Here is a 27,155-nt window from a genome sequence, read left to right on the forward strand (position 1 = left end):
TTTCAGATCATATCAATGGATAACATAAAGGACGAGGATTCCTGTTAGTCAAAATATTGCTCCAAATATCATTGTTTCTATGCAACCAAATCCTTCTTTTGGATGAAAAGTTTGTTGACCATTTTTTAAGAGTGACAAAAATAAGGTCATGGTCCTACTGCCACAATTCGATTGGCCTTTTTGGTGGAGATTAACCTATCACACAATTCTTTTTCTTCTTGAGGCCACAAACCAAGGGGATTCTCTTAATTTTATACTAACCCATGTGCATATAAGAAAAGGGGGTTATTTTGACCTTGGGGGGGGTATTATATACAAGGAAGGTGCTATGGATTTTTGCAAGCACATACCTATATGTATACTAGATGGGCATATGTTAATGGAAGGACACCAAGGGGTTTTGAAGAAATCCAAGCATGCAAGTGAAAAGGGTCTATGAATCTCCAAGGGATGCAAACAAATCATGAGGCCATTCAATACTAGTATAATATAGTAAATGGGCATATTTTAATGGAAGAACACAAATCCAAGCATGTGTGTAACAATGGTTTATGAAGGCATGTTCACATGCTAAAAAGGTAGTGAAATCTTACAATAAATTTAACAAGCTGTGCAAGAGAGAGAGAGAGAGAGAGAGAGAGAGCTATCGACATGAAGATACAAACTATTGTATTTTGTAGCTTGTTCAAAAAAGTAAAGTACAAATGCAATCACGATAGAGCATGGAAATGTTACAAACACAAATTATTGTGAACTAGAAAGGGCATTCAATTAGCTCTCTCTTTGCATGGCTCATCTCAAATGGAAGATGAGGAATTCGAACTAGTTGTCAAAATTAGGGTCTTAAGGGAGTTGAGAGGTAGTTTATTACAAAAACAATATGGGCATGGACTCATTCTAGTGACAAGAATACAAGCATGCATAGAGCATGTATTGAGCATAAGCGCTCCAAGCATTTTCTATCAAGTGCACCCCACATGTTAATATAAGATGCAAGACTCCATAGGGATGATATCTTTCATTCTCGAAGGCATGTTCACATGCTAAAAAGATAGTGAAATCTTACAAGAAATTTGACAAGTTGTGCCAGAGAGAGAGAGAGAGAGAGAGAGAGAGAGAGAGAGAGGCCTTTTGGAATAATATTAGACTTATACTTTGTGGCAACATCTAGTTTCTGTAATCAATTTCAATTTAAGAGTATTGATACTTGTATTTGCCTTAGCTAAACCAATTGCTCAAATGCTAAAAGAGAAAAGAGACGTGAAACATTGAACCATCAACACACATTATAAACTAATCACAATGTAGTCCAATGCAATAGACCCAAATAGAGAAGTCTTGCTTAAACAATAACAAGGAAATTTCTACAAAGTAAGTTTAAGATTTTTTTAATGATGATATCTAAACACATGGGTCACTCTGTTTCATACTCTTTTTTCATGCTTCAAAATTTTTATATGAAATAAATAAATAATATATTTTCCAATTTTATTATTTATTTATTTGTAAAGGATGTACAATGCGTCGAGTAGCTACCCACATAAGTGCTTTGGCGAGACATAGCCAAGGGTGGCAAGGAAAGGGAGAGTTGATTCGGGGACCATGAATGGGAGTTAAATATACACAAGGAAAGGAAATGGTAAAAGACATGAAGAAATATGAAGAAAAAGGAGAGATGGAATGGAAAGGAGAGACTCTTGAGGGGGGGAAAATAGCCTATATAGCTTAATTGAAGAGAATGGTGGCATATACATGAGAGGAGGTATGGACAATCAAGACTATACACATCAACCAAGAGCTCCAATTCTATAGCAAATTGTCCATCGATATAATTAACTTCTACATGCACAAGAGAATAGGGGCATCCTTCATGTTAACACAAGGACCAAATACCATCAATTGAATGCAAAAACCCTTGGCCTTCCCTTCCACAAAAATCAAAGCAAAATTTCCGATGTTAGGATTGAGTACATACTATAATGCACAAATGACACCTAAGAGAAGTGGAGGGTTGATACAAAGATACTTGCCACCTCTTTGGACTATGCATGACCACCTTTACACCCCAACACGTACCAGCCGACATCAAAATGGAATACTTGTTCTGGTTTAGTTTTGGTACATCAATATTCAGTCAGGATGTGAATTTGTCTATTAGCGACCCATGCCTGATCATTCCCCCTATAGCACATTCAGTGATGACTGTACCCAAAAACTTGAAAGGTATGGAAAATAGTCCAACTGGAGACAAGGGAGCCAGTGAATTATTGGAAGGCCATCTTGCTTGGAGACTCTTCAAGGACAAAACAGGACACCTGGTCACCCCTGAGAGCACATGTACTTTGGTTTATATGGGTAACCAGGAATAATCTTCAGTTTAATCAAGTTATTTTGCAAGGTGACTTACTGTTTGTTAACTGGGTGAACAGGACCAGAAGAAAATCATAGAACTAATCCACACTTTCTAAGCAGAGGTTGCCATCTTCAATACTCACTTATAAGAACACACTCAAAGCTACTTTGGGATTGATAATTCCACATCCTTTGAAGTCCCTGCTGAGATCACTGAGTTTCTTAATCAGGTACCCTCCACAAAGGTCAAAAAGGAACCTGACTCACCTTGTGAAGCCCAGGCAGATAACACTGATAGCTCTGGAGATTCAGAGAGTTTCAATTACTCTGATTACGTCAATGATGACAATATAGATGACACTGAGGACTCCTATGTCCCTCTCTTTTGATTTTGCTACTACTATTTATGTTTTACTCAGAAATGTTTTGATGAAACTCTCCCCATGGGGGCTGGTTGTTCTTTAACAAAATACATGTAAATACTTATGATGATGATGATAACCTAATATAACAAAAACTTTTTCTGCCCAAAAAAAAACTTGGATTTATTTTATCGGGTGAAAGATAAAGCCTCAGCATTATGAAGACAATTCATAACAACATGCAGATATGTAATCAGTTTCTTGTAGGTATATTCCAAACCTACGGTACATCCAAGAACCAATATTTCCAAATTACGTTTAAAAATGGGGGTAGGGATGTGGAGGTCATACAAGAAGGCATAACCATCCATAAACCCCTGTTTATGTGGGATCGTGTTGTGTATTTTCTTACCGAGTAAAGGACTCGTTAAGCCCCAGTTCTTGCCAGGGATTTCCTATCCTCCGCACTGTTTATACGGGGTCCAGACAGTCTCTCATAAAGAATCATGTCTTAAAAAGAATTGCTTGCTTTCAACTCCCTCAAAATATTGCTACTTGCTTTGATAAGCTCTCAACAACTGAAGGACTGCTTCAAAGCCCTTTTACAGGTGATCTTTAACAACTGAAGGATTGCTTCAAAGCTCTCTCTCTCTCTCTCTCTCTCTCTCTCTCTCTCTCTCTCTCGTTTGAACTGTGATGTTTGACAATAATGTTTATTCCAAAACTCAGCTCATGTCATGATGCACACTCACTCTGGAATTGATGACGAATTGATGACAGCATGTCTGTCCTGGAAAGTGTCCGCATGACAAATGTATTTTTAGTGCAGCACGTGAGAATACGTGCCTCTTTCATTTCTTTCTTTGCTTCACAGATGATGCAGGCTAGACAGTAAGTGCCAAATATCCTGACTCTATACAAGGAAAAAAGGAAAATCATGGTCAATATACCAATTGATGATATAACTTGCAAGTAAAATATTAAAAGCACCAGTGATACAACAAATAAGGTTGGCCACAATAAGTTTCAATTTACAGATGCATATCAGGAAAGACATTCATTCACTTACATATTGTACATATCTTTTTTGGGCCTCACTTGGAGGATCATGCTGCTCAAAAAAAATCTTGAGGTCTGAATGTCAATAAATTCAATGAAAGGAGCTACCAGCATGGATGTGATCAAATGATAAGGAGAGCGAAAAAAATCAGAGGAAGAAAAGCATTGTCCAACTGTGTTGTATAAGCCTCCATCAATCCAGTACATACAACTGCTGTTATCAGAGATATCCACTGAACAAAAAGCCCACTCGCCCGTGAGCTCCAACACTGACCAAAAGATAAGTATTTTAAGACAGATATGGATTCATACTAATTACCTCGGCAGAACTAAGACTTGGTGTCATGAATAACAGCTGAACTGCTACACACACCAGAAGCATAGAGACAATCCCTGCTATAGTACCTTCAATGGTCTTCTCTGCCAGGGACATTACATTGCCAAATGAAAGAATGACATTTTCATCAGAAGGCAGGCAATACATGAACAATATTCATGAAAAAAAAACCTAAAGCATGTATCCATTTGCAGATTATATAGAGAGATTATTGAGGATCTGAACACCTATATGACAGTGGAAAATCTGAGAAATTGCTGCTATATAAAAAAGAACATATCCATTTGCAGAAGGGTGTTAGGAAATTGCTGCTACATGAAAAGTACGTATGAAAAATCTATATAAAATATGCATTTGCAAAGAACCTCCCCAAGTGATCCCCGATATGAGGAAGAATTGGGGAGAATGACCTGCAACAGGCATATGGGATCATGGGAGGCCACGTGGGCTGAGAATGAGGAAGCCACGCAGTGGCTGCTGTTGTTGTGTGCAGCAAGATTGGCTGCCATATGGGAAGCACCTAGAAGGCAGAACTAAGCTGCTGCTGTGCCCTAGAAAATGCGCAGAATGGCTCACAGATGGGGTAGCAAACAAAGCCTGCTATGGGCTTTATATAGGCCCTGAAACAGGTTGGCAGAAGGCAATGCCAGTCAGCAGTCTGCAGCAGGAGTTGTGCCAAAGGAAGCAGGTCGGGCCAGCCTGGAGGGATGGCCTTCAGGTATATACTATCGGCTGTTCAGACAACTGATCAGGGCAGATCTAGGGCAGGGTCAGCCTGCCTCTGGTCAGCTGCAGCAGGATCTGATTGGCCAGAGGGATTCTAACAGGCAGTGTAGATGCATTAATGTTTGACGTAATGGTGCATAATCATTACCTCCATCTAAAGGTGGGCTAGATCTCCTCCCCATCCAAGGGCACACGTGAGGCACTTAATCCTCACCCTTGGATCAACATCACCATCTAAGGGCTCAACTTCTCCATCCAATCACATTTAATGATCCGAGCGGCCGCCACTTCAAGTGGTCGATGCAGATGCAATCTGCAGGCTCGAGTGCCGTGCCAAAATTTCACCTTTAGATTACAGGCCCATCCAAGGATGCGCGTGAAGCGCCTAATGCTTACCATTAGATCCCAAGACTCCATCTAAGGGCTCACATTGCACATCTTTGCAGCCATAGGATGAGAATAGATCCAATGGCCATGGCTGGGTGGCCACCATGTGGAGTGTTGCTGCAGCCCATTTATTGTGGCAGGTCCACATGCGCCTAGTAGAGGACTGCCCTCTTATACACTGACCACACCCATTAGATCTACTGTAGATTTAATGGTCCAAATACGACCGCCATGTCGATTAACTGCGCGCACCATGCAGAGGACTGGGCATTATAGCATTTGCAATAGTTTAATGATCTCACTCAAGATGACAATTGTGTTTTTTGATGTGAAATTCAAGCTCAAAATGTTTAGATTGATTTAGACACCAAGTTTGTCGAATTCCATTGCGAAATGCTTAAGTTACAAATCAAGCTAGTTAGTCCTATGCAATATATTCCCTGAACTTCACAAGAAATGTCTACACTCAATCATACACTAGCCCTACTCCTATGTCAATATGCCTATTACCACCATTGAACCAATTGAACCATTGGTCTCGACTTAGTTCTACCACACCCAAGTTGTGTTGCTGTGTGTTATATGCACAATGTGCATTAGATCTAGTAGATCTAATGACCCGGGCTCTAGTATTTCGCCTGCCGTCCGAACCTGCCCAAAGGAAGTTTCGAACCAACCGTCGGAGCTGCCCAATGCATCCTCTGTGAAAGCACCAGCAGGAGGCAATATACCAGGCCGTGGCAAGAAGGTCCTGGTTTGCCACGACTCGCTAGGGAGAGCTTGGCCGAGCTCCAGTAGAGAAGCTTGAACACTCTCAAAAGAGAGTATACTACCTCAACAAACAGTATACTACCTCAACAAAAGAGATATATGGCATCAAAATTCTGCACAAGATTTGCCCAAACTGCTTGTCTGTCTCTATCAGTGTTAACATCTCCATCATGAGTTGGCTGAGCATGTCTTTGAGAAACCATTCTCTGTAATTTACTCGAGATTTGCAAACTCTCTCATACACGGTGTATGAACTGATGCACTCAGCCTTTGTTTTCAAGGAGAAAATACCTCAACAAGAGGTGTATTGCACCCACAACTTGTGCCAATATAGGCTATCAACTCCAGGCATGAACTCAAATCTGTGTGCCCCTTTTCTGGCTACTGCAAATGACATTCAAAATGCATCTGTTTTCCCCTTTTTCACTGCTCAAAGGCATGCATATTCTTTTTCTGCTGTGTTTCTGCTGATTTCCTGACAGTATAGAACTTTTCCCCCTCTTTTTTTTTTTGGTTGAAACAGTAACTAGATGAGTAACCGGCTGGTTACACTAACCAAACTGATTTTCTCTGGTCTGGTTAGTTGAGCAGGCCAGTTAGTCTGTAACTGAGAGTACCTGAATACAGTTGGGTAGACCAAGCTTACACCAACTAGTTTGGTTTGGTTGGCCCACTAATTGAACCTCTAACCAGAGTCCAGCTAACCACGGTTAGTCTAACCACTGATTTGCCATCTCAGCAGTCCGGCTGACTGCCACATCAGCACAGCTCACCTTCCTGCCACGTGTCAGTGCCATGTCAGCTTCTTGTCAGCCCTGCCACATCAGCACCTGGCACGTGTCCTACATACATGGACTGCCACGTGTCACACAAGCATGCACTACCACGTCATCTGCTGAGCTGGCTGTGCCACGTCACGCATCAGCGCCTGAGCAGGGCACCTCCCCTTGAACCTTCACGAAAATTCCCACGTTCCTTCATGGTTTTCGCGTGTGCCATGCCTTCCTTGTCTAGCGCCTACGTGATGGTATTCATTTCACGGAAAGGAGTCACTGGTCATCACGAAAAGAAGTTGCTTGTCTTCCGTCAACTGTTCATACTCTGACAGGCCTTCATGAAGACTCCTTACAGCAGAGTGCGCACACGGCGCGTTGCGGGCACACGAGACCTGGCAAGGAATTCGCGTGGAAGTTCCTTTGTCAATTTGCTGGAGAGGTTTCACCATTCATGGTCACAGAGTCTCTTTCCATCACCGTTCACCAACCGACACCCCGCACTTGCCAACCATCAGTGCCCGCGTGGGAATGTCTCTTTGGGGTCATCAGCGCAGAATTTCCTTCACAAAACCTCCACACTACTAGACACTCAGTACAACGTTGGCGCAAAACGTGAGCCCAACGCTGGCAAACCACGAGAGCATGCGTGAATTCTCCATCAGACGCTTATTCGTCATTGCGCAGATATATGAAGGGACCACCCACGCAATCCAAAAAAAACAGTACCCTGTTTGATCTCCGTCTGAAACGCCAAACAATCGTTGCTCAAGACATTAGCTCGCAGTCATGCTGCTTGGAAACCCCAAGTCTAATGCACGACCCTGTCGAGCTATCCTCTCTATCACCGACCCTGAGCATCTTGGATCGTCACTGTCAAGGAAAACAATGATCCATGGCTGTGATACCAAATGCAACAAAACTCACGATGTAACAAAACTCTCTCTCTTAGACACAACATTAGATCCAAGATCCCCCTTTCGGACTTATTTTATTTCTCAGTGAAATCTCAGAAACTATGTAAAAACGTGAATAGACTAGAATTTACAAGGAGACTAGCTCCCTTTCTTGGCAACATGCCACATGTCACTATTCTAGCCTATTTGTAGAATACAAGCCTCAAATGGCCACTTTTTCAGGGTCACATGGACTATTTTTCGTTTCTTCACTAGGATCTTCGATCTTGGGGTATTTTAAACCCATCTTTGGTACTTGAAACATTTTCTAAATGCATTTGACTAGGCACCCATTAATCGTTAGTCTTTGCATGCAAATAAATAAAATAAACTCTGACTCGGTGACAGAGAGGATAGCTCAACAGGGTCGTGCATTAGACTTGGGGTTTACACATGCGCACAAAACATACAAACAGATTCTTGGGTTAACCGAGATTAACCCCTCTCGATAAATAATTAAAGGCTTGATTATTCATCAAAGCACTTTAATTAATGCCGAGTCTCTCCAACCAAAGTTGGCACATCTTGGTTAATTAAACCAAGTCTTCCTAACCAAAGTTAGTTCTTTGATCGAAGTCAATTATTTGACCAATAAATATTTCTCTTTGAACACAATTAAATATATTGAGAACATTTAATCATGATCAAATAATTGGTCATTTAAATCTTTTTCTTTGGAGTATTTACATCTTGGTGACAAAGCGCATAATCTGGAACTGCCTTTTATTGATCAAGGATCAAAAGCAGCCTTGTCTAAGTTGGGGCACTCTAAATCCCTAGGTTGGGATGGCCTCATGGTGGAGTTTTTGCAGAATTTTGGGATCAGCTTAGCCCTGTTCTATTGCATATGATTAATCATGCGTGGTTATCTCGCACTATGCCTTCGCACCATGGAAAAAGGGCCTGCTTCGTTTGATCCCCAAAGGCCTTTATGCCCTCAATTGTCAGATTGGCGGCACATTACGCTGATGCTTGTGGTGTATAAGTTGATTTCTAAACTGCTTGGCTTACGCATATCGCATTTCTTATAGATGGGCTTGCACCCTGCTCAATATGGTTTTGTGCCACGAAGATAGATTATGGATAATGTTGTGAATGTTTATTAGATTGGCATTGAATATGACAAACACATCCATCATGATGTCTTGATCATGCAGGTGGATATCAAAAAGGCATTTGACACTATAAGATGGGATATTATCGCAGACTTCATGATGTGGTTGGGTTTTGGTCCTAAGATGCAAAATGTTGTTTACTAGCATCATGGAGATGACTCGACTTGTTGCCTTTTATATGATACTCTCTCTTCTTCTTGGCCATTGCCCTCTCTTCTTCTTGGTCATTAGGCCACTCTGTCCGCCAAGGCTGTCCTCTCAGTGCCCTGCTTTTTGCAATTGCCACTAATCCTTTGTTGATGCATATAGATGCTTTAGTTTCACAACGATGCTTGCATGATATTGATTTCCCTGGTGGCATGCCATTTGTGACTCAGGCTTATGCAGATGAATCCTATTTCTTTCTGCCGAACTCGTAGGTTGATGTCAGACAGCTATGCAAGCACTTGGTTTGTCTGGACTTGCACTAGACTAAAAGTCAATTTTGCTAAATCAAAACTTTTGCCTCTACATAAGTGTGACTGGCATCGCCTTTTTTGTGGCTAGGCCTCCTGCTTTCGCCTAATCAAGTGGTGCCTCATTTGGGTTATCCTATTGGCTGGCATATTTCCCTACCCCAAGAGAGACTTTGGGTGTTACAAAAGCTTTTTCATAAAGCTGGATTATTAGAAATTACCTACATTCTCTTGGCATATATATAGTTTTATTTGCCGCTTATTCCGTGGTCATCTCTTGACATTCAAAAATTTATCACAAAGGTTATGGAGTGCCTTTGGCCCACCAAGCATGATCATAAGGCACTCCGCCTTCTTAAATATAATCTGGTGTGTTCGCCCAGGATGCATGGGGTTTTGAACATTCTCAACATTCACATTCATACATTGGCTTCTCCTTGGAGCAACGTCAACCATGGGTTATTATGCTTTCCACTCTTATTACTATGTTGCAGCCTTTTCAACCTATCCCTTGCCTGTTTACCACTTTTCCTTTGTTGGATTGGCAGTTTGATTGGGCCTCTCCGGGCTACACCCCTTTCTCCTTTGCAGATCTCTCTGCTAAGAAAACTTATCATCTTTTTCTTCCACAGCCCTAGATCCAGTAACATAGGAACCTTTCTTGGCATCTTCACAAGCCCCTTACTTGGTGGAAGGCTTGTCTTGGATGCATATGGAGCAGTAAGCTTTCTCTCAAACAATGAGTTTTCTTGTGGCGCTGTTTGGTAGGGGCCCTACCGGTGGGATCTTTATTGGCTTCCCGACGTATCGCTTCATTGGTCTGCCCCACTTGTTCACATCCGAGGGAGACTGAGTTACAACTTACATCTCTTCTAGACCTATCCTACTGCTCGAGACTTTCTTTCCAAGATGAGGACAAATATTCATGCCCATTTTCCTGGGATTACTTTTGGCAGACGTTCTGGTTGTTTGGTCGATATGCCTCTTGACTAGACTTGTATAATTTCTTTTCCTGGTGTCACTTTTGGTCTCTCTGGTCATTATATCATGCCCGTAACAGTTGGTCTGCCCCACTTGTTCACATCCGAGGGAGACTGAGTTACAACTTACATCTCTTCTAGACCTATCCTACTGCTCGAGACTTTCTTTCCAAGATGAGGACAAATATTCATGCCCATTTTCCTGGGATTACTTTTGGCAGACGTTCTGGTTGTTTGGTCGATATGCCTCTTGACTAGACTTGTATAATTTGTTTTCCTGGTGTCAGTTTTGGTCTCTCTGGTCATTATATCATGCCCATAACATTCGACTAGTCACTATATGGGCATTGTTTTGTTGATGTTTTCCATTTCTTTCGTTCATCCTTGCATTGATCTCTCCAAGATGCACACTCTTGGAGACCTTCATTTGGCCCAATTGGAAGTGTTCTATCAGTGTTTCTAGTTTATGAGTAGTAGGTGTTCCACTTTGGGACAGCTATGAATATACATTCTTCCTAATGAAATGGTTTTTTAACCCCCCAAAAAAAGTGTGTGTACATGGACACATGCATGTTTGTGTGTGTGCATATGCCTGCAACACTGAAATAAGGTAAGTGATCATACACAGGAAAATGTTATGCATCATTATTTCCCATAATCCACACCACCACAAAGATGTTTTTCTTGTGAGTGCATGTGAGTAGGTGTGATTAGAGGAAGATAATATTTTAACTTTGAGAGGTGACTGCTTACTACTACTGCTGCTGAAACAGAAAGACCCATAATATGCCAATTCACAGAGGCAAATACATGCGTCTTAAGGTGGAAGATTCATTCCAATTTGGCAACACTTACTGCTGCTGCTGCTTAACCGAAAAGATCCATAATTGTGCCCTATCACAGATGCCTGCCATCATTATTCAATGTGCATAAGTAAAAGGTTCCACAGTTCTTAAGACCTCAATCATTACCTCAAGGCCTCATTCAGTGACACAGAAATTTGTAAAACATGTGAAAAAGCAGGAAGGAAATCCGAAATGGAGTAAATTAGAAACTGGACAAGAAGACATTGAGATGCTCACCATTGTATCCCCTATGCCAAGGCTCAAAACTCCAGCAAAAGGAGCTAATGATCGATCATTTTGAAAATCTGTAAGCCATAGTGGCAAAGCGCAGCCTAAGAGCAGTGAAAAATGACTGCAGACATCCATAGTACGACTCTTTAGAAGGCACACTATGTGAAAAAGGTCATTTTCGCAACTAAAAGGTATCATAAGCGCACATAACTAAAAATGGACAAATATTGAATCTACTGAGCAAAAATGAGCACGTAACATATCTGACAAACCAGAAGAGAAACTCACAATTGGTGGCTCAAGGAAATTGATACCAATATTCAGATCACAATAAGAAACAGGAAAACATATTTAGATTAAAGAAGCTCAATTTCATATCTGAACTTGAATCACAGACTGGAGCAGAATGAGGTCAAATTTTAGTAGCAAAAAATTGTTCATAACAATTCAACACATGAACTTCATGGCATGGCTACATTCCACAGAATCCCATGTCATTGTCAACCATCAGTATGTCACATAAATATCTGTATGACATCCAACAAGAATGTGGACCTACACTTTATAGCTATAATAAGAAATCTCAATGGAGCTTCTTTAAATTATAATGGAAAGGACCCAAGCAGAGACAGGATGCTCCCAATTAAAATTTGATAGACAAAATTATTGCTACTAATGTGTGTACCTTCATAATTGCATGCATGAAGACCAAACAACTAGCCTCCTACACATGAATCTTTCCTCTTCTTTAAGGCAATGGAGCCAGCATTACTCCAGTGCCTTTTAAAAGCAATGACCTGATGAATGAAGAGAGCTAGCCTCTGCTTTGTGTGATCTTTGCGCCACAGTTTTTTCACCAAACTCCACTCAGCATAAGCTTGTCTGTCTGCAAGATGCCCACCCCTTCCATATTTAAAATTTCACATCTAGCCATGCTTCCCCGTTTAGAACTTTGTACCTAGCATGCACATTGTAGCATGCAAATGAGTACACAGTAGAAAAGAAACCCCCCAGAGTGCCCCATCCAGTACCTTGCTCTTTGGAGGCACTACATTGATGCCTTATACGTTATCCCAAACAAGCCCCAGCCATACATACCCCACCCCTTTTCACTACCTCCAACTCAAGAGAGCAATAAAGATTCACCATTGATGCCTTATACGATATCCCAAACAAGCCCCAATCATACATCCCCCACCCCTCTCAAGAGAGCAATAAAGATTCAAAATGACAACACCAAGGATCGCTAGGCCTTCAACCAAAACTCTGACTCATAGTTGGGAGATACTCTCACCAATCTTGGCCAAGCTTTTTAATGAAGCTTTTTGCAAGAGCTTTACTGTCAATACTATAATCATTGTACAGATCAGCACTTGAGAGATACAAATCATTGTATAAAGCACTTGAGAGCTTTACTGTCAATACTATAATCATTGTACAGATCAGCACTTGAGAGATACAAATCAGTGAGCAGGCCGAGTGGGCAAGCATGCATGCAATGGTTCATGCAGAGTTTGAATGTGACCACTCCACCCTAGACCACATCTTCACTCTCACAGCTCTCATTGAGGAGGCTAGACATCAGAAGCAGAAGGTTCATTGCTGCTTCATTCACCTTTGCAAGGCATTTAACTCAGTTCCACAAATGGAAAATAGGAAATCCTTATGAACAAGCCCAAGGGACACCAGTCCCATACACAAAAGAGTCACAATGTGGAGGAATCTATAACTGGCTAGCGGTGAAGCAGGCCCATATCCCTGGATCCATTTTAAGGGAATGGGCACTCATGTGGGTGGCTAGGAGGTGAGGATGGGATCCCACACGCAACCCACAAGCCGTCTTCTGCGAGCTCCATGCCCCCCCCCCCTCCACCCCCCCTCCAAGGTTGTCTATGACTACCTATCTCAATGTCTTCATACTTGCTTATTCGTCCTAGGCAGGTCGCGCTTCAAATTCTGGCCTGTTGGGTGCATTGTTTCCCTCGAAGAGCATCATCACCTGCAACCTCTCAAACCTGACCCACTTGTCCTCTCTCATGTCCACCACCCAAAAGGCACTTCATATAGAGCTGCTAGCCTGACCAGAGAGCAAGTAGACATGTTATCGTGTGTACATGCTGGAAGTGCATTTGAAAAGACCTCTAGGGCTTGGGCTGCTGGTCTCTCATGCAAACTGAACTAAGGAGCATGCGAGTTGTATTGGTACTTAATGGCCGCATGCACATTTGCATACAGGAGTTATATTATGCAAGTACGGATGCATGATTGCATGTAGTCGCATGCATGTAACAGACCATCCATTAGTATTTTTTGCATGCATGTAACAGACCATACATGACCTAAGACTCTCATTGAGTTGATGCATTGACGAGTTGCATCTTCTAGAACCAAGCAAACAGCTAATGTTAGTCCTGAAGGTACTTTGTGGCACTCTGGTGAACATTAAGCCATAAGGTACTTTTTGTTGTTCATTGTGTGAACATTAAGCCATAGGGTCTGCCCCTAAAGTTAAGCAACCTAAATGGCTTGTACGCCCAACTTTTGCTGCATTCCACAGTTACTTTGCTACACATGAGACCCTTGCATGTACACCTTCTAAAACTGATGGCCGCCTCTATGTGTTGCACCTTACCTACTTCAGCTAACTTGCTATTTTGCCAATTTTACCAGCCTATGTCCTCCTTTATAAGCATTGACCAGCTTGCTTGCTCTTGCTAACTCCTAGTCAACCTATCGCCATCTACAACCTCCTCCTATCTATCTTGCTATCCCAGGAGTTAGCCTTGGATTTCATTTCCAGCAGACTGCTTTCAATTTCAATATGGATCAAGGAATGGGCCTAGTTTATCTTTAGCCATTTTATGGCTTCCTCCACATTTTTACCCTTTTGCATATGGAACTATTGTCCCTTGGGATTCTTCCTGTGGCTTCCACATGTAGCTTGCCTATTTTCCATGCTTCAAAATCTTTCCTCGAGCTGTCTGTTGACTTGTGCTGTGGTGACATGTTTTTGCCATGTGTCACGCCCTAGGGGGCCTCCTCCAATATCATGATGATACCGTAACCATCTCCATTGACCCCCTTCTTGAATTGTGCTTCTTGTTGTGAGAGCGGGGCCTTTGCATGGTCCTGTTGTGCTACATGTAGTCCTTCGTGCGCTCCCACTTTTGTGTCTGTCTGATGGTGTGTTGTCATCTACTAGATTGTTATGGCTTGACTTGTTTACTCCACACAATTGCTCTGATACCATGTGGAAACATGGCAACTTCCAAGACTTGTCCATTGATAACCTCACTCCGTATCAGTCCTCCTTGGATGCCATCCTTACGCCTTACAGAGCAGGAGTTTCATTGAGTGATCAGAGATGACGTCTCGTCAAGTGTACACTCAGAGGACATGATTGTCCAATGTCCTTGCCACAACCACACGCTACCAAAATGGCGCTCTATTGAGAGCATTTTCTCCAACTATCATAGGACGATTTCCTCCAAATGCTAAGGTACTTGCAAGTGCACCTCTCACATGGGAGTTGGTGACTATGGTCAGCTCGGGATGTCATCTCATAGGTTTTAGATCCAAGCAGGCCAAGACTTTGCAGTCACATGACACTGTAGAGACCTTAGATTCTGTACCCTATGCAGGAGGTGGAAATTGAGGAACATGTGCTGATGAGATGCCCTTGTTATTATAGATTCGGGATCAAGACTGCCTTTCAACCCAGGCTTTTATAGACATTCCCCAGATTATAGACTACTCAGACCAGTAACGTGTGTCCCTCTTCGTGGTAGGTGCAATGAGACACAAATGCGAGACCTTGCTTATAGAGATACACAATATCCGTGAGCACGAGATGGAGCTGACACGCTTTTCACAGGAGCAGATCCACTTCACCCAGGAGCAGGGCCATGTCATACGAGAGCAGGCTCGGGCCATTCAGGAATAGGCTGATCTCATTCAGGGACTCAGATAGGATATCTCGCAGCTTTGGCAGGAGGTCACCGCCATACACACAGTCCCAGGGAGCACTCCAGTTGTTGAGGCATAGATTGCGATCATGCAATCTATAATTGAAGAGACTTCCATGAAGAGACTTCCAGATGAGTCGATGTGGCCAAACGGGAACCTGCAAGGGCAACCGTTTTGGCTACTCTCGTGGAGCAACAACAGTAGAGAGCCAGTAAAGCTCTCAACATCAGAGTACGTGGGATCCCACGCACCGAGGCTACACCGATGAAAGATGCGACTGCCTTCGTGGCTACTACATTGGGTGTAGCTGAACACAGGATCGAGAGGGCGTGACGGGTGGGGAGAGACCCCAACTGAGAGCAGCCCCTAATTATACAGTTCCACGACGCTCAGGCACGACTTTTGGCTTTACGGTGTAAGTCACTTCTGCGAGATCAGCCAGCGATCTCCATGGACAAGGACCTCACCCCCTACAGGTTGAGGAGGGGCGCTCCTTGTTGCAGCAGCGAGATTAGGACCGTAAGGATGGGAAGTGGGCAGTAGTGCAAGATGGACGACTTCTTACAGGCCCCCATCGGGCATCAACCCCCCCTCCCACATTGGGAGGCGGGGTCTAGGAGACTCAGATCTCCGAGACCCTATCCTATACCATTTGGAACTGTAATGGTACCTTATGGTCAGAACCAGGGAACTTCTCAGAATACTATACAGGTCGCAACATAGTCTTCTACACAGAGACACATTAGAGTCCAGAGCGCCCACTACTAGTAGTCAGCGGGTACACATGGGAGTCTGCCTACAGAGATGAGACTAGGGACACAGGGGGAGTACGAGGGTCAGGAGGAGTAGTACTTCTTTATAGATCCACCCTTTTGGGAACCATTTCAGCAGAGCAAAGAGATGCACATTCCAGGTTTCTTTGGATCCGGATCCGACATAGGGATAGCCCTCCCTCCCACATAGAGAGGCGAGGTCTATGACTCAGATCTCCAAGACCCTATCCTGTACCATTTAGAACTCTGATGGATGGTACCTTATGGTCAGAACCAGGGAACTTCTCGGAATCCCATACAGGTCGCGACATAGTCTTCTACACAGAGACACGAGCACACATGGGAGTCTGCCTACAGAGATGAGACTAGGGACACAGGGGGAGTACAAGGGTCAGGAGGAGTAGCAGTTCTTTACAGATCCACCCTTTTGGGAACCATTTCAGTAGAGCAAAGAGATGCACATTCCAAGTTTCTTTGGATCCGGATCCGTCGACACAAGGACAGCCGGGATCTGTCTGTTGCAGTATGCTACTTCCCTCCCGAGACCTCCCACTTTGCTAGAGAGATCCGAGATGAGGCTGAGACATCTCCATTTGCAACCCTCTATCAATCCATTGTTGACTTCTCAAGCCGCAGACAAGTCCTCCTAGCTGGGGACTTCAATGCGAGGACAGGCACCCGCCAGGCACCACTCCTCGATTTCAGGGGTGATTCCATTCTATTGCCAGACATTGACCTTGAGGGTGCAGGTATGCTACGGGTTTCGGCTGACAGACGAGGTCCAGTCACATCTTATGGGCAGGCCCTTTTGGATCTCGGCAGGATACATGGTCTCATTATTTATAATGGTCTTGACAGATGGCCCACCTCAGGTGGTCTCACATGCTTCCCACATGAGCGTTGTTGATTACGTCATGGGATCCCCTGCCTTCACATCTCGCATCATTGATTTTATTGTAGCACCTCTCCCCCCAGAAGCTGATCATACCTACTTATTCAGAATTAGTATTTCCACTCCCCGTTGCACAGCACCTTCCACCCCACTGATTTCTTACTCCACCTATCATGACATATGCTTTAACCGTGATCACTCACCTATTTACTCGAACCGTCTGTACATACTTCTCGCTTATATTGACTTCATAGCCTCATTAGAGAATCGCGCTACCCTGATCACCCGCTCACTACACGAGGCTGCGCTTCACGCTTTCCCTCACACCACTTGCTCCACCTGCCCACCACCACCCAGATCGTACCTTGTAATACATGGTACAATGATGAGTGTAAGGCTCTATGTCGTCAACTTCGATTCGCAGCCAAAAACAATCTTCCGAGCGAACCAGAGACGCTACGCGAGTATCGTCACTGGTACGTAGAAAGAAACTCGATTTCATTCGTCGGAACGAGGAGGAACTGCTGAACATTTTGTTTAGTAACAACTCTAAGGACTTTTGGCAGAGATTTCTAGAGAGACGGTCCCCCTCACCTCTCATTGACACCCAGGTCTGGCATAACTATGCATGCACATTATATAACATCCCAAAAAAGCCAGTCCCTGACCTCTCACATATACCACACCCCACTTCTTGCACCCTCTTCACTAAGGGGAGAGTGAAGATGCCGTAATGAAACTTCATGATGGCCGAGCGAAGGATCATGAGGGGCTATGCAGTCAGGCACCGTGGAAGGATACTTCGATCACGGAGACATGAGAAGAGTTCTTCCTTAGCAGACCCTTCTTAGAGCTCTATCACAGAGTTCTTCCTGCCAGATCACACGGACACCCACGAGACGAGGCTTCGACATGATCGCGATCCAGAGCCAGTGACCTGACAGCTCATATAGAGGGTTGACGTGCAGATTACGCTTGGAGACATCCCCTCTCTGTTCAGATTTAGAGCCCGACCGATAGGGGTTACTGTGTCCCTTGTTAGACGCAGAGCTATGACTAGGAGACGTCACAGAGCCGCACCCGTGAGCAACCGACAACACTCTATCGCCGATTTCATGCCTCCATTGCCTCATCCACCCTAATCTCCTAATGGCAATGATGATGATGATGATGATGATGATGTCGATTTGTAGTCAACCACTGGCATGACTATGTTGTACTTAGTACTATCATTTTGCATTTTTGCATTTTGCATTCTATATTGGTGTGGAAGCTCGTTGAGTAGCTCCACCCCCACAGCTTGTTTGTACCAGGTTTCTCACAGTGTCATAGACCCATCGGTCTTCCGAAGACTTTAATAAACTTTCTTTCTTTCTTTCTTTTCTCTCTCTCTCTCTCTCTCTCTCTCGCGGCACAGATAGTGGAGTCTTGACAGATTACTCAGCATACCAGCACTACATTACTTGATATACAAAGAGAACACCAACTACTTACATATATCTCAATTGTATCAACTAATGCTGTTAGTGATAGGTGTTTAAAATAAGCACAAGACAAAGTAAAATGTGAGAGATGAAAAGTATTATATAAGCTAGCCTTGACAGCATCTCTTTGTGAAGTTATATATAGCCCTAATAATTAGCCCCTCATCAAAATCCGTCCTTATGCACACACTAACGTAGGATACACTATATTACAGACAATAAAGCATGATTTCTAACACTCCCCTGATTAAAAGCTGTACCAGTCCTAGCTCAGAGCAGAAATATCGAAACTCGTCTCTGCATGTAGCGTTTCTAAAAATGTCCATGGTAAGATCCTCCAATTTCATATCCATTGTCTCCTCTTCCATATGTTCGTAAGCAAAATGATGTTTTATTTTCCAATGCCTTTTGTCAGAGGGGATTCTTGGAGAACCTCTAGTTGTAACAGATTACAGATCCTCCTTGAAACCTTCCCAAATCTTCCAGCAACTATTGTCAATAAGATAAAATATTCAAATCCACTGCTCTATGAACGCCCTCTATTCAGATTCCATGCAATAGTAGGTATTCTTAGAACATCAAGTTGATCTAGGTCATCAGCCCAATTTGCAGCATGATAGCCTCACAACAAAAATTCATTATGTTTGGTATATTCCAACCCCAACCAAAGAGTATCTTTGATGTGCTCCTGATTTCTACTGACTGCTTTCAACTAAGAGTTTCTTCGATCCTACATAAGCTGACTAATCCAACTGCAGGTGAAAGATCAGGATGAGTATGGGTCAAGTATATTACACTTCTCACAAAATGCCTGTAGTCATATGCTGACTGCTCCGATAACACAGTAAGTTTTGCATATTGAATCCTTTCAAAAATTCCAAAGGATACACTAGATTACACACAATAAAGAATTGATTACTAACACTGCCCTCAATGCTTAATTAAAACTGTACCAGTCCTAGCTCAGAGCAGAAATATCTACATAAAGCTTTTGTAAAACTGTCCATGGTATGATCCTCCAATTTCATATCAGTAGTCTCCTTCCTAAACAAGTGTAATAACAAGGTACAAGAAACCTTATTACTTGAGATTGCATATTAGCTCTCGGAAGGACACGTGGCAAGTATTTGAAGGTGCAAATTGATGTGTGTGTGTGTGTGTGTGCCTATGGGATTGGATTCCTATGCAAGAAGTGTGTGAGTATAGGTGTGCTAGAAGGTTCTAGGTAGGTGTGTCAGATTGGTGTGATGAGTGAGTGATCATAGGAGGTGATTGATTGAGATAATCAGAGAGATGATTGTGGATCTGGGATCTACCTACATGAAGGCAGTTGCCTATATATGTAACCACTCTTGGAATAAACATTTACCTTTGTGTCTCATTGTTTCTATATGGATTAACACTTGGTATCAGAGCTTGGTTAGAATCTGAGATTTCTAGAAGATTCCAACTAGATCCTATCTTCTTCTCAAATGCCTCCTATCTCTCCTTTGTCTACCTTGAGCTTGGGAAGCCGTGTTCTCTCCATCCACGCAATGTCTTGAGGAGCCCCTTCAGCCAAACCTTCCTTACTTTTAGGCGACCTTCCTGACCGGTGGGATTGATGAAAGACGTCGCCATGTCTACGCACTGCCTCTTTGTGTATTCCGCGCCACTTCTACAATGCTGCTCACCTCAGTCCACAACCTTGCAATTCCTCTGAGCCAAGCTTACTCTACACCTAGAGCTACCCTCTGAAGAATTTTGGGACGACTTGGTCTAGAAATGAAGGAGAAATCAACAAAAAACCAGTCGATTTAAGAGAAGACATAGCTTTCACAGTTGAAGAAGATGCTGCTGCCCCAGGTAGTGTGACGTGCCAACGGCTTGAGAGCGTAGAAAATAGCCCATGGCCTCCGCCACAAAGAGGAAAAGGAAGGGGGGAAGAGGACATCCGTGTCGAACTAAGCAGGACAAAAGAAAAGCCTCTCCTGTGTGGCTGCCAATAGTCACCTAACTGGAGCTCCCTGCATAGAGGGCTGAGACCCCTCTGATCCATCTCTCTGAAAAGCCCAATCTCCGCATTGTACCCTCTAGGAAGGACCACTCCACCCTATCATACACCTTCTCGAAGTCCAAAAGAAGATAGCGAGAGGCTGAGCCTCCTCTCTTGCCCAATCCACTGCCACCCAGAAGGTTAAAATGTTGTCCACGATGCTGCGTTCATGAATAAAACTAGTCTGTGTGTCATGAATGATGTCTGGAAGGTGGGGCCTCAGTCCACAACCTTGCAATTCCTCTGAGCCAAGCTTACTCTACACCTAGAGCTACCCTCTGAAGAATTTTGGGACGACTTGGTCTAGAAATGAAGGAGAAATCAACGAAAAACCAGTCGATTTAAGAGAAGACATAGCTTTCACAGTTGAAGAAGATGCTGCTGCCCCAGGTAGTGTGACGTGCCAACGGCTTGAGAGCGTAGAAAATAGCCCATGGCCTCCGCCACAAAGAGGAAAAGGAAGGGGGGAAGAGGACATCCGTGTCGAACTAAGCAGGACAAAAGAAAAGCCTCTCCTGTGTGGCTGCCAATAGTCACCTAACTGGAGCTCCCTGCATAGAGGGATGAGACCCCTCTGATCCATCTCTCTGAAAAGCCCAATCTCCGCATTGTACCCTCTAGGAAGGACCACTCCACCCTATCATACACCTTCTCGAAGTCCAAAAGAAGATAGCGAGAGGCTGAGCCTCCTCTCTTGCCCAATCCACTGCCACCCAGAAGGTTAAAATGTTGTCCAGGATGCTGCGTTCATGAATAAAACTAGTCTGTGTGTCATGAATGATGTCTGGAAGGTGGGGCCTCAATCGCAAACTCAAGACCTTGGCTAAGATCTTGTATGCGGTGTCCAATAGGGTAATCAGCCTCCACTACCGAATGTCCACCTTGTCCCCCCCTTTCAGAAGTAAGCAGATCCAACCACGACTCAGGGATGGTAGGAGAGAACATGTATCAAAAATCTCTTGGCAAGCCCGTCAGAGCAGAGTGCGAATAGGCTCCCAGAAGAAACGAAAGAAAGTTGGAGTCAATCCATCCTCCCTCGGGCACTTCTGAGAAGGAAGGGCCTTGAGAGCCTCCCACATCTCCTCCTCTGTGAAAGGGGTCTTGGTGCCTGGAGGACTTCAGGCTGTTCACCTATCATGAGGGGGACAGTTGGAAAATGTTAGTACCAAGTACTGAGGCGGGTGTTACTGAAGGTGGTGGTGCCAACAAGTGCTACCAAGGATGGACTGTGTACTAAGACTCGTGTGTGAAAGCAGAACCAGACCTAGCAGAGCAGAAACCACGGATTGAAAAGCCAAGAGAAGACTATGACGATGCCAAAGTATTCCAAAGGGCTACAACACGGGTGTCACTGAGAATCTTCATCGACGGACTGGATCTTGGAATAGAACTAGTCACCAATTGTGAGCCCCCATATGAGAGTGCATCGGGGGAGTGGACCGTAGAGTGGTTATAGGCATGGGGCTGCCAGATGGGCAGCACATGAGCTGTCATGTGGGAAACAAAGAGAAAGGATGGGTACCTGGCAAGGGAGACCCACCATGGAGGGCACATTTGGCAAAAGAACATCCAGATGCTGTGCACACATGGACAAGACAGAAATGCACAGGTCAGGAAGCTTTGAAGGACCCTAGGGGCATGAAGATGAGGCAGGATTATGGGCAGGCCTGCCTGGGCCAGTGGCAGCCAACCACGTGGCCAGGCAAGGCCATCAAAAGCCCTGCAAATGAGCCCCCAAAGGGGTATTTAAAGGCTGCAAGGGCTGAGTTGGTTTGGAACATGTTTGGGTCGGTTTTGGAACAAAAGTGGGTCGATTTCGCTGGGCCTTGAGCCCTATAAAAGGAGGCCATTTGATCCTCATAACACATCACATGGACCAACCAATTGACAGCAGGCAGGAGCAGCAGAAGGTTCAGCCTTGGGCCTATACTCAGGGGGTGAAGGTGACCCTAAAGGAGCTGCAGACTGAGCTAGAGTGGCAGCCCACCTAGGCAGGCTTTCCGGACAGCAATGTGGAAGAGATCCTTTGGACAGAGAGTCTACATATGCTCACTGGAGCATGCGGGCCCCCAAAGGGGTATTTAAAGGCTGCAAGGGCTGAGTCGGTTTGAAGCATGTTTGGGTTGGTTTTGGGACAAAAGTGGGCCAATTTCGCTGGGCCTTGAGCCCTATAAAAGGAAGCCATTTGGTCCTCATAACACATCACATGGACCAGCCAATCGACAGCAGGCAGAAGCAGCAGAAGGTTTAGCCTTGGGCCTATACTCAGGAGGTGAAGGTGACCCTAAAGGAGCTGCAGACTGAGCTAGAGTGGCAGCCCACCTAGGCAGGCTTTCCGGACAGCAATGTAGAAGAGATCCTTTGGACAGAGAGCCTACATATGCTCAATGGAGCACACATGCTCAGAGATCTAGGTGTCAAGCATATAGTAGGAGAAAGAAAGAAAGAAAGAAAGTTTATTAAAGTCTTCGGGAGATCGTGAAGGTCTATGAGACTAAAGATAACTGATACAATGAGCATAACGGTGGTGGTCTCAAAACGGGCCAACCAACCGTTTCTACAAAAAAGAGGTTATGAAGGGCTATGTGTCTAGTCCTGATACAAAAAAATATGTGTCTACCTCCGGATGATACAAAGAAGAAGAAGGGAGGGGCACAAAAAAATGGGGCAGAGGGGGGAGATACAGTATACATGTGCAGGGGTGGTGATCGTCAGAGACCAATCATAGAGGGGCCGTCAGATGGGAAGTCGGAAAAAACCCTGCGATAGATGATTGGCCTCTGACGTCACGCAGCCTAGTCGAGCTTAGTCGTCGGGGGCGGCGGGTGGCCCTGTGGATGAGGGCAACGGTAACTCCAGTGGGGCAGGCCGAGAGCAGAGACGAGATGTCATGGACCTGGATGTGTGAGTCTGTCCGCTGACGCAGCTGTCGTGGCTCTGGCTCTCGCTCACGTCCGCATCGTCGGCTAGACTGAGAAGAGGTATCCTGTGACTGAAAGAAGTCAGTGATAGGCCGCTGGGTGTCCTCACGCTGTGTGCTGCTCGTGTCGCCGTGCTCAGAGAGAAGTATCTCGGTGGCGGGTCATCTCATGTAAGAAAGCGGCTAGGCACCGCTGATCCGGGAATTGTAGCATGTGTGGGAGGGAGCCGAATCCGTTGCAGAAGAGGCAGTGGTATCGGCCTCGAATGGCATAATAGATAGGACAGCTGAAAGCAAAATGCTCCTCCGACTCGATCTCCTGTAAGTCGCAAAGTGGGCAAGGCGGTCCTCTCGTGGGATACCCTCTGCGCGTCCACTCTCGATCCGTAATCGGTGTGACGAGACTCTGAACTGACCGAGGGAGATCCGGAGCGCATGTAGTAGATGAAGTTGTGTGTAACCCGGAGGTGTGATGAAACCCTCCTGTGAGATCTGGAGGCAGTGTCGGCGGTAGAAGTCGAGCTTCACAGGAAGCTCGGAGTGAAGAAACCATGTCCGTCATGTGTCAGATCCGCCCGAATGAGCCGGTTGATCTCCTGGTCAGTGGGGGAGAGAGGAGATGGTGGAGCGTCGAGGCTGTACTGAAAAGGAGGCAACCGGTCTAAGTCGAGGCCCAGTCGGGTGAACCAACTGGAAAGACGACTATACCAGCATCGTTGGTCCCCATCAACGGATAAGGCCATAGAGGAGGATAGGGCTAACCAAGGTAGGCGGAGGCGACCATCAGCGGAGGAGCCAAAATCCCTGACTCTGTGGAGGGAGGTGATAGCCTGAAAAGCCGCATCAAGCTGTAAGGGTGAGGCGCCGAACTCTGCTAGAATGATCTGGTGTGGTACCGATGGTTTGCTACGGATCATCCGAGCAAACATCAGTATCTGCAGGCGCTCAACTCGAGCCCACTCTGTGTCTGAAAGGTCGACTCCCCACCAAGGGCTACCATACATGCCTGCTGGGCAGACCAAAGAATAAAAAAGGAGAGACTTGGTCCGCGGGTCCTGGAAGTGGGAGTGGTAGCACTGTCACTCCAGTCTGGCAAGAGCGGCGTATCCTCGGCTGATCCTGGCCTGCATGGCCGGGCGCATCGTAAAGATCGGGCCTGAGAAGACAACACCCAAGTATGTGTAGGAGTCAACTATCTCAACAGGGTCGCCGGCAAAGAGGAACTGCTCTCGGTGCATAGCAGGTCTGGAAGTGTTGAAGATCATCACCTTGGTTTTCCCAAGGTTGACCTTCAAGTCATGTGTATCACAGAAGGCCTGAAGTCCATCCAAGTGTCGCTGAAGACCAGTAGCAGAAGAGGATAGTAGTACTACATCGTCTGCGTATAGGAGAATCTGGATGGCAGTCTCCGCAAGAGAGCAGCCTGCACCTCCGAATGTCCTGATGGTGGTCTCGAGCTCGTCGATGTAGAGGCCAAATAGAGTCGGTGACAAGGGACATCCTTGTTTGACTCCGATAGTGCTCGTGATCTCTGGGGTCCAGCTGGTGCCAATCCTGACCTGCTCCGTCACCCGCTCATAGAGAGCTACTACTGCCTAGATAATCGCCGAGTCGTAGCCTAACTCCTGCAGACGTCTGATGAGTCGGGCGCGGGGAACGGTGTCGAATGCCTTGCGGAAATCCACAAAGCAACAATATACTCTCTGTCTCCTGTGTCTGGCCTCCTCAATGATCCCTCTAAGTGTAAAAATGTGATCGTAAGTCGAGCGATCCATCCTGAAGCCGGCCTGTCCGGATGCCCTGAGCCCCTGTATCTCTGCGCGAGCACTGACCTCGCCATCTAACACTGATGCATAGATCTTGGACATAACGTGTCCAACCATGATGGTCCTGTAATTCCCTGGATCCATGGGATCTCCTGCTTTGTGGATGGGTGTGATAGTGTTCAGGGTCCAGGCTCTGGGGAACCCGTGATAGACAGCTTCATTGAACAGCGTTGCCAGGATGGGGGCTAGAGTTTTGATGCCATAGGCAACAAACTCTGTGCATAGGCCCTCATGATCCTTAGCTCGACCGTTATGAAGCTTATGTGCTGCGTGGGTGACTCCCTGGGTTGTGAAGAGGATACAAGAATTGGGGCGGGGGGTGGCTGAGAGGTCGGGAGGGGGCTGATCAGGGATATCATAGAGTGTGCATGCGTAGGTGTGCCAGAGGGAAGTGTCCGTGAGGGGGGAGGGGGATCGGCGTTCTAGGAATTTCCTCCAGAAATCCTTGGAGTTGCTACTAAACAGAAGGTTCAGTAGCGTATCCTCATTCTGGCGCAGGAAGGCTAGCTTCTTGCGACGGACTAGTCGACGATAATCCCTGGTGAGACGTGGGTTGGCCCTAGCGTTTCACTCGGAGTGTGCGGCGTAATGCTTTGCACTCGTCATCATACCATCTGTTGCAAGGGGTAGAGCCAGCGGGTGGAGGGCGGGTGGACCGGGCAGTGGAAGGAAAGATGTGGCGGGCTGCATTGTGAAGGGAGTGGGTGATAAGGGTGGCTCGGTGATCTAGAGAGGGTATGGTGCCTATGTGTCTGAGGAGGGAGGCTAGGTGGGCTGAGTAATCGGGTGAGAGGTTATGATCGAAGTGTATATCATGATAGGTAGTATAGTGCGGGGTGTGACTGGGAGGGGCTCGGGACGCAAGTATATGAAAGAAAAGGTAAGTGTGATCGGCTCCTGGGGGTAAGGGTGCAGTGCGGAAGTCAGTGATCTGTGGGGCTAAAGCAGGAGATCCCAGAATATAGTCGACGACACTGGCTCCTCCGCCATGCGGGAAACATGTGAAACCAGAGGAGGCAGGCCACCGATCTAGTCCATTGTAGATGACCAGATCATGTATATGTCCAAGGTCCAAAAGAGCCTTCCCATACCCAGTAACGGGAGCGCGACTGTCAGCCGAGGAGCGAGGGAAGCGCGAGTCCTCTGTGTCCATCTCAGGTAATAGGACCGGATCTGAGTGGAAATCCAGGAGTGATGTCTGACGTGCACCTGTCCTTGCGTTGAAATCCCCAACTAGGAGGACCTCTCCGCGTCTAGAGAACTCCACAATGTCTGAGTAGAGATCTAGATAGGGGGATACCCCCGTATCCTCGCGAAGCATCCGTGCGAAATGTGACGTCTCAGGAGGAAAATAGCAGACTGCAATAAAGAGGTCGCGTGTGGAGGGGCGTCAGAATCGGAGCCATAGGTAACGGGCATGGGCATCCCGTCTAACCACGGATGTCAAGCTCGTGAGCGCTGAGCGAAGGAGTACTGCAACTCCGCCTGACCCTCGGACCCCCCCAATATATCTGGTCTCCTCACGGAATACTGACTCCCAGGTATAGCCACTGACCAAGGGGAGAGGGCACTCGGGGCTCTCATGTGTCTCTGTATAGAAAGCGATGTCGCGTCCAGTGTATGACTTTGAGAAGTTCCCAGGGTCAGACCAAAGGGTACCATTACAGTTCCATACGGTGCATGCCAAGGGTACTGTGTGCTGAGTCTGAGTCTCATATAGACCATGTCTCCCTATTTGGGGGGGGAGTCTGCTACCATGTCTGGAGTACCTGGTGGGGCTCGGCGGCGGGGGCCAACTAACAGGCGGCCATCTCGGACGACAGCCCACTTCCCCTCCTGACGCGGGCTACATCTCGCTGCTGAAGCAGGGTGCGCCGCTCTTCCACCTGCATAGGTGTGAGATCCTCATC

General features: G+C 45.6%; 1 protein-coding gene across 2 annotated transcripts in view; it reads right to left on the reverse strand.

Annotated features, from left to right (window-relative positions):
- Positions 1-2,931: 2,931 nt before the first annotated feature.
- LOC147893481 (phosphatidate cytidylyltransferase family protein) overlaps positions 2,932-27,155 on the reverse strand; it is a 61,807-nt gene continuing 37,583 nt past the window's right edge. Inside the window, exons 11-15 of one of the 2 annotated variants that reach the window (XM_087385517.1) lie at positions 11,356-11,470; positions 11,129-11,180; positions 4,093-4,193; positions 3,784-4,006; positions 3,498-3,627 (exon numbers count right to left, since the gene is read on the reverse strand). In XM_087385517.1, coding sequence (XP_087241643.1) covers positions 3,896-4,006; positions 4,093-4,193; positions 11,129-11,180; positions 11,356-11,470 — 379 coding nt within the window. In that variant the 3' untranslated portion in view covers positions 3,498-3,627; positions 3,784-3,895. Of the gene's footprint in view, positions 3,628-3,783; positions 4,043-4,092; positions 4,194-11,128; positions 11,181-11,355; positions 11,471-27,155 lie in introns of both variants that reach the window. The other variant, XM_087385516.1, reaches the window with a different exon arrangement.

Source organism: Dipteris shenzhenensis, chromosome 15 (genome assembly GCF_047967505.1).
Source record: "Dipteris shenzhenensis isolate YYH24624 ecotype China chromosome 15, Dip_SZ_1.0, whole genome shotgun sequence".
Taxonomy (NCBI): domain Eukaryota; kingdom Viridiplantae; phylum Streptophyta; class Polypodiopsida; order Gleicheniales; family Dipteridaceae; genus Dipteris; species Dipteris shenzhenensis.